This window comes from Eretmochelys imbricata, chromosome 3, assembly GCF_965152235.1.
Source record: "Eretmochelys imbricata isolate rEreImb1 chromosome 3, rEreImb1.hap1, whole genome shotgun sequence".
NCBI lineage: Eukaryota > Metazoa > Chordata > Testudines > Cheloniidae > Eretmochelys > Eretmochelys imbricata.
The window spans coordinates 102,326,577-102,335,454 of record NC_135574.1 but is presented as its reverse complement, the minus strand read 5'-3'; the positions used below and the strand labels follow the sequence as shown (position 1 = coordinate 102,335,454).

Below are 8,878 nucleotides of genomic sequence, written 5' to 3'. Positions count from 1 at the left end.
TCTTCAGTTGATGCCTGTGCCTATTTGTACACACATCACACACATATTAATGTTTCTTTAGTAAGTTTAGAAGTTCAAATTTCAGGACAAAACTACAAGTCACAAGAATGCCTAATTTCAAGACTGTTCTGACAGTAAGGGCTTGGACGCAAGGAGTTTTTGGATTGCTTTAGCTATATCCATTTGAAACCTGTATAGTTAAAGTGGTACACCCCTTGTGTGGTCATAGTTATGCAGATATAGCTTGCTCTTGTAAATGTATGGGCACCTTCATTTGGGTATAACTGCATCCACAGAGGGGTTGCATTGATTGAGCTATTTCAGTGAAAAATCACACCTCTGAATGCCATAACTAAATCAGTAAAAAAAATCTGTGCAGACCAGGCCTAAGGTTTTTCATCTGTGGGAAAGGACCATGTGAAACCAATATACTATGATCAGACACTGCAAAATATTTTATTTGGTTGAAGCATGAACATTTTTGACCCCACACTTGTGACTGACTGCCTAGGAAAACGTGCTTGCATGTGACTTCACCAATGCCATTGCTGTCATATTCTTCATAATACCTATATTCCAAAAAGAAAAAAACCTGGTCCTTAGATCTCATTGGTGTTATTGATTATCAGTGCTGTAAAAACGCAGTCCCTATCCTCAATTCTCGGTCTAATTCAGATACAGATAGCAAAGTTCACACACGTGATGCACAGGTTGAGGGTACAGTCTTAAAAGACTGCTGCGTATGTTTTAATAAACATCTGGATTATTGAGTCTAGACTACTGTACAAAGGCTCCACAGAAGAAGTATGTTTTCATGAGGGATATGAATGATGAAAGGGAAATCAGGTAGGGCAGGAGGGTGAGGGGAAATATTTTTATAGCAGAAAAATACAATACTTTAATAGTATTAGGGGTTTGGAGGATTGAGATACATAATTTCTGTGATGTTTAATGGTTCAAATTATCCCACTTTGTTCCTGAGATGTACGGCAATGGCTGCTGTGCAATTCCCAAAAGAAGGCAGTGCTTCCAAGTCAATGGGTTTACACTGAATAAACACAACTCCATGTTCATTACACATCTGTGGATTGCACTATACAGCAACCAAGTGCACCTGACTGCAGAAGGAAAAATGGACTGACCTTGGGTGGAGAGAGGTGTTTTCCATCTCAAACCCCACACCTTTCTACCTCCTTGCTCTGCAGCTGTGAACCGCAGGTGTCCCACTGCAGAAAACTTAATTCAGGCTCTAACCTGGAATAACAGACTGTGCTGCAATAGGCCGTCTGTCTTTCTTTCCATAGGAGAAGGAAGGCAGCCACCATTTGTGGCTTCCCTGCCCCTGATATGCTAGCAACAATACCACTGGTGTTTTATGGGCTGGTGGTTCCATCATACAGAGTAACAGAGATGATAGCATAGGCTTAAATGAAGACAAGCATTTGCTGTCCAGTCCTCCTTGCTTCATGAGGATTGCTGCTGGCAAATACACTCTGAACACGAAGCCCTGCAGCCTGTGTGAGGACTGGTTGAATAGTTTAAGACTAGATTTAGGATCCTAAATCCCATTTTCAGAAGAGACTTTGGCACTCAGGACTCCACAATTCAGTGAGAGTTAATGGGAATTAGACTCCTAAGTGCCTGAATCACTTTTGAAAATGGGACTCAGACTTGCAAGTCACTTAGAAGTTTTTGAAAATGTCACCCATTCTCTCTTAAATACATGTAAAGAAAAACATTTGGTTCATTTTTTTTCAATCTAAGTAAAACCATTTGCTTTTTTGTTTGCTGCACAATTGGTCTCACTGGGCCACATTCCAGTGCCTTTACTCATTTTGAGAAGTACCTTACTTCACAAGTAGTCTTGAATGGGATTACTTGCAGATAAGGTGTTACCCAAAGCAAGTAAAGGTGGCAGAATCTGTCTCCTTGTATCTACTATGTGTCTATGAACCTGTTGTCTCTACATTGTTTTCAATGCAGGCTTTTATCCATGATTGCAATTACATTTCTCATAGTTCCATTTTAGATGATTTCCTTTTTCACCACCCTATTCTTGTACATTTAAAGTGGCAAATATCCCATGAAATCCTAGCCTCTAATGAACTATTAATATCACCAGATTAAAAAAGGAGCAGGAAAGTGTTGACTGAATTTAGTCATTGTTGAGAACTGGAGTGGTGAAAAAATGGAACCTGTTTATGTAGGAAATCTGGGGTCCAATCCTGCATTTTTTGTACCCCCAAAACTCCCATTGACTTCAAGGTGTGAAAAGAGAACAGCATTTGGTTTCAGTTCTTTAGTAAGCAGTAGTTAATATTGACCCAATTAATGATTTTAAGTATCAATACAATTATTTTTTCTGTTTCATTAGGTAACATAAAAATGTGACTCTCAAGGGATCCTTGATTATAAAGTACACCTAGTTTAAGGTCATGGGACCTGATTCTGTTCCTCTTGAAGGGAATGGTAAAACTCCAGTTGATTCTGTGGAAGTAAGAGCATGCCTCTGGTCCTGCAATTTTTATTCAGGCAAGGTTCCCATCATCTTTAGGTGTGCAAAAAATTCAGGATTGATCCATTTATATTTACCCTATAATAAGTAAAATATTCAGAACCAGATCTTCAGGTGTTTTAAAGTGGCATAGCTCCACTAAAGACAAGGAGATTATGTTAGTTTGCCCCAGATAGGGATGTGTCTCTGGGTTTTTAATTTCACCAAGTGTTAAGTTAAAGATGTGAAGAAAGTTAAATGACATAGCACTATTATTAAAAAGTATTAGAACAATTACTTCAAATTCACACACACACACGGATTATATATATATATATATCTCCTACACAAACATGTTTATATATATTATACACACACACACACATATGTGTTATAGGTAGTTATTTTCTTTAGCTGTATTTATGGGACCATAATGTGTTTATCAGTTTAGTGTTAGTTACATGAATTTACTAGATCATAGTTCTCTTGTAATCTGGATTTGTGGATTTGGGTCACTTGAGGGACTAAATAATTTGTGAATCTAAATGTAAAATTAAATTAGAGGTTAGTAAAATAAAAATATAATCAGTAACTCACTACACTGATATATTGGACAAATCGGGAAACCGATCTGCAAAAAGCTATTATCCTAAGCTATTATTAGCATTCATCTAATAATACAGAGTCTGTGACCTCACCACTCCTTCCTATTTGAGTGCGGACTCTGTTTATGTAAAACAGGGCAGGATCCTTCAAGAGGGATTTTGCCTGAATAAAGGACCGTAGATCAGACTTACACGGAGACGTCAGAAATGAAATGGAGGAAATGACAGTGTGATGGAGCCTAGAGCAAAGAGAAGAAACGTTAACAAAACATCACTGGAAAAAGAAGAAAGTGCGCAGGCTTTGGAGATACAAAATCAGAAATATATACCTGGGCCCCAATCTCGCAGTCCTCACTGGAGCAAAACTTCTGTTGGCTACTATCTGATTTATTTATCTTGACCAAAATGATCAGCTGTAGATGTCTGATGTCAAGGGGAGTTTTGCCGTTGACTTAAAGGGTTCAGGATTGAACCTTAGGTAACTAATGTTTGGCACTGAAAGAAGTAGTCTGTTTCCCTCAGGTTCGGAGCATCCGCAGCGCCCATTGACTTCAGTGGGCTTGGAGATGAAAATCAGGTCATTAGATAGCTGAGAACCCGGTCCCACAAAAACTTTTGCACCTACCTTGACTCAGCCCAGGGATCTCACTGGCTTTGGAATGCACAAAGTTACTCAGGTGCAAACGTGCTTGCAAGATCAGGCCAGAAATATGAATGTAGGTGCCTAATTTTAAACCATTAACTTTGAGAGTTCTGGCCCTGGATTTTTCTCGCCGTCTTCCCAGTGATATCGAATCGGATCACCACCTAGCCCCTAGTGTAAATCAGCTATATTGTCTGCGCGGTCTTGTCTTCCCCTGACTCCCCCAAAGCAAACCCTTAAGGTTCCCATGAGACCGTTAACTTGCATTACAGCGGTTGTTGTTTTGTTTTGATTTGATTTTTGTTCTTGTGCATTTCCCGTTTCCTGGTAAACTCTTCCAGGCGGAGACAGAGACAGTGTAAGGCAGCGACCAGAAAGCCAATGTTGTCTGTTTTCGTAAAGAAAAAGAAAATACCCAGGTATCAAATTGAACTGAAAAAAATATTGAAATAGCAAGTGAAGCGGAAATTTAAAGCCCCTCTGCTAATAATAACAGTATAAATAACCGAAGACATCTTGTAAACAGTGCGGTCATAACCCTGAAACATTAAACAGCTCGGTGGGATCTGGCGCATCAGCTGCCTGTGCACTCCGCCGGCGCAGGGGAAAGAGCCCGGCGCGCTCTGTTTATCTCAACTTTAATCTCCCACAGACTATCTGATCAATAGAGAGGAAGATGTTTAAATTAAAAATTCTAGGCACCACGAACCTGGGCCCAGGGGGAATCCTTTCTCTAGCTGCACTTCATCAATAAGTAACTCATTAAGTAACACCCCTTCCCCCCGAAATTAAATTGTAGGGGAGGAAAACCGCTTCCAGCATTGATCAGGCCTTGGATTTGCCTCCCCCGCAGTTACTAAAAGTCAGTCTTTTTAAAATTAGAGTAAGGAGTTAGCCTTGACAATCGATATTAATGTGTACTTCGCAACACGGTTGTGCTATGAAAACTCTAGCACCACCCGTGGACCAGCAGGCTACGAACTTTGTTGCTGGTCAGTTTCAAATGGCAGGAGGCTGCTTTAGAAATGCTGGAATCCCCAATCTGCCAGGGGTTATTATCACACTTCAGAAGTAATTATCTTTCTCCACAAAACATTAAAAAAGAAGCGCGAACTGGCAATCAGGCTCCAAACACCATCATCCCCCGACCCCCAAAGGGTCTAAATCTTCTTAATTAGGAAAATAAACACCTTATAATCTGGCGTCAAAGAGTTTTGTTCCCGGATCTATCATCACACATAAATGTGATTGCTTTCAGGAGAACCGAGAACGCGGTGTCATTCCGCAAAACGCTCCAGCGCTGAAATGAAAATTAGACCGCTCTGTATTTATTTTCTATAGAAAGCAAGATTTATTCACAGAAATATAGCAAAACCTGTTTGAAGAAAATATATCTATATATCTTTAACGTGAATTACTTTATAGATGTGACTATCAAAGTCAGTTATTCTATGAATCTACATATGTCACATTGTATCATACAAAAGATACACATTTTGGTACGTTGTGTTTGATCTTCCTCGCTATTAGCACTTGAACCAGCAAGGCTGCTTTGCAGGACAACCAACTGTACGCGCGTTAATAAAGTTAAATATATGGGATCTTTGGGGTGGAGTCTTTGCTAATGTACATTTGGTCTCCTCTTTAGTGAGGCTGAATCTCCTCGTCTCTATAAAGTGTTCCTTAGCGGGGTGTCTCCAGCTTCCCTCTCCATCTCCCCCGCCTTACACACAGACTGAAGATGGTCTCCTAGGCTTGAGGTTGGTCAGGATGCTGTAGGTCCACACAGGCGATTTGTGTTCACCACTTCTTTCAGGTCACTCTCTGGTTTGCCAGCCACCATAAAAGGCCAAGTCTGTAGCAGGAAATGACATAGGATGGGCAAGGGGATAAAAAAAAATGGGGTTATCACTGTGATATTACAAGTGTCTAGTGCGACTGTGATACACCAGAACACACGAGCAGAATAGCCTCTCCACATTTTTACCAGCAATAAAAAGCTGTTGAGCTAGGCAACCAGGTGCTGGGTTAGTCATTTCTAGCGATGACTCTGCTGGATTGTACTCAGGGGCAACGCACATAAAAACGCTTAGCCTCCCAAAGCCATTTGTCTCTCTCCCTTGTGATTATATATAGTCCTCCGAGTGATGAATCGTGGTCTAGCCATCCCAGAAATCGCTCTCTGTTGCTTTTTAGATAACTGATAGCGTTTTCATGAGCACATAATTAGTACCAGTAAAGACAGATCAACACCATTCTTCCTAAACTGGGTAATGTCAAGGCACCGCTCTCATATATTGCTCCTTTGTTTTTAAAATGAAATCCATTTGCTGTCTTACCAAAAGTCTCAGCATTCTACACTGTACCGATTACTGTAATTCTACTATTAGAAGGCCAACTCCTGCTGTTCTTACTCAGGTAAAAGTCTCACTGAGGTTAAGGGGAGGTTTAGCGAAGTAAAGAGTGCCGGGTTAGACCCATAATTTAAATTATATTATTATTTTCCCCTCGCTTTACCGCTGCAGGAAGAGCAGCCTCCTTTAATAGCCTTAGCACTAACAGCTGCACCCCCGAAAACATTTTGCAAGGAGTACAAAAGGGTTGCCCTCAGACTGCAGTCTGCCCGCTTGTTAGATTGCTGTGTCTACCCACGAGTTAAGATGCAATTATTTTAAAAATAAATAGCTCAAGTCCTTATCAAATCACCTCGTGGATAGCAAACTGCCGGCTATTTTCCCGCGGAGTCCCAAACGTTTGAAAAGCAGCTCAAAAGAAGATCACCCCACTGAACGGCCGCAGTGTTTTATGAAATTCATTTATCATGCAATGTCCAAACATGTATCAAAATTTAAACGCTAAATGAAGAGTAAGAATGATCTGTTTTAACCACCGATTTTAGAAAATGTATCCAGTTCTTGCAGTGGTTTGAATTATTACTATTATGCATACGGTTGGCAGTACAGCAAGAATGAATTACATCAACATATATATGAGGGAGAACTTGTGTTTCATTTATCTTTACTGTACTTCCAACTCTACAGTAATAGCTACAATTACCTAATACATCTTTTAAATCCTTGGTGAAATTAGAGGACTCTCGCCTAGGATTTAGAGGGGTTTTTTTTTTTCCTACTCTAAAGTTCTCATTTATAAAAGAAACATCCCGAGACCAGTAAATCTGAGGTATTGAAAGAATAGATGTATGGTGATGTTTTTAAAAAGCAAGGGGGTTTGTGTGTGTGTGTGCTATTTTACATCAATAAACACCAGAAAATAAAGAAGACATGAAGACTGACTCCTGCGTTAAGAAATCGGACCTGTTCCTATATACTGAACAATGTTAAAGTACTTAATTGAACAAGAAACCCTGTGTGTATAAATACTGCGTGTATAATGAACTTGTTACATAGGTTTTTTAGGGATGTCGTCTCTCTCCCAACAGTGTGTGTGTAAAAGACGTTACTGAATCGATTTGCACAGTTGCAGCGCTTCTGATCTGTCACCCCCTTTTGAGCAGATGAACACAGAAAAAGGAGTGCCATTATAACGTTAAGATCTTTTAAGATTTCAGCTAACAGCGTTTGGGGAGGGAGGTGACTTGGAAGGCGTCTGTTTTATTCTAATAAAACGCAACCCCTCAACGCCCCAAATCTGCCAGCAGTCCTATCTGAAGGGCACAACACATGTTGATTTCCCCCGCCCTTCACCTCAGCCATCAAGTGTATTGATGAACTATTCAACGCGCCCAGGCTGGAACTTACCAGATTGACTGGGTGAATGTAACCATTTTCGTACTTGTCATTGGCCAGGATCTGTCTCAGGTGAGCAATGTAGCTGGATGCCAGCCTCAAGGTGTCCAGTTTGGAAAGCTTGGTGTCTGGAGGTACCCAGGGCAAAGTGGTCTTAAGCCTGGAGAAAGCTTTGCTGAGTACCCTCATCCTAGCTCTCTCCCGGGCGTTGGCAGCGTTTCTCTGGACTTGCTTCCCCTCCTGGCTCACTCCATTTAAAGGGTTCTTTTTGGTGGGAGCCTTTTTCCTCTTGCCTGAGGCGCCTCTCCCCTTTTGGGGGGACGCGTTCTCGCAATTGGAGCCCTCTTCGTTGCTCTCGTTCGACGTCCCAAACTCTTTGTTAGAATCCATTTTCAGGCCATCGCATTCCAGCATTTCCACCTCCTGAAGGTCTTCCACATCGCTGAGCGAGCCAGTGGACATGGTCTGAGAGATGCACAGGGATCAAAACTCCCACAGGGGCAGGCGTTGGGGGAATAGCTCAGCTTGAGAAGACGCTTCCCCTCGCCCTGGGGTGTGATAGGTTTGCAGTCAAGAGAGGATCCCCGCCCCACCCCCGCTTGTTGCCCGTGTTTGAGTGAGAGAGAAAGCTGAGGAATTTGTTGAGGACACTAGTAATTTATCTGGGGAATAGAGAGGCGGATCCGGCTGCAGCCCAGGGGAGGGGCCCTGTCCGGCCACTGCCTGTTGCTGCTCACCACATTCACAAACCTCTGCTCAAGAGCAGGAGGGGAAAACAGGCACCAAAGAAGAGTTCCAGTGAACTCAACGTTGTAATTCAAATCTTCCCAACTGGAGCAAGGCAACTCCCCCCTCCTCTGCCCCTTGGAACTCTGCATGGCCCTCCCTCCTGCCTGCTAGATGACCCAAGCGTCTGGTGTCATCCTTGTCCATGACTCCTGATGAAAGCTAAAATGCCTCCTGATCAGGGTGCCCAGCCGGTCTACCAGGCAGCTGACTTGGCCATGGATTGTTAACACATAGCTTCCAAACTGTGTTCTGTAAACTCATCTGAAAGAAATTTGTGGATGATTGTTTGAGAATGCATCCTATTAGGATATACTCTGAAACACAGAAGCTGGGTCCCCTAGTGAAAGCACAGAGATTGAACCCAGGAGATCTGAATTCAGTTATAGGCTTCCTGTGTGACCTTTGGCTAAGCACCTTCATTTCTCTGTTTGAGTTTACCCATCTGTAAAATGGGAATAATAACAACAACAGTAATAGTAATACTAATAACAACAACAATAACAAATATAATTAATAATTAATTCTTCCCTAATTCTCAGGTATGCTGTGCAACTTATTTCATCAGTATCTGCAAAGCACTTAGAAATTCTTCCAATGG

General features: G+C 41.7%; 1 protein-coding gene across 1 annotated transcript; it reads right to left on the bottom strand.

Moving 5' to 3' along the window:
• Positions 1-5,507: 5,507 nt before the first annotated feature.
• Positions 5,508-7,953, bottom strand: TCF21 (transcription factor 21). Its single transcript, XM_077811764.1, has 2 exons — positions 7,504-7,953; positions 5,508-5,597 (listed from the first exon to the last, which is right to left on the bottom strand). Exons 1-2 carry the CDS (start codon positions 7,951-7,953, stop codon positions 5,508-5,510), a joined length of 540 nt encoding a protein of 179 aa, XP_077667890.1.
• Between the last annotated feature and the right edge of the window lie 925 nt (positions 7,954-8,878).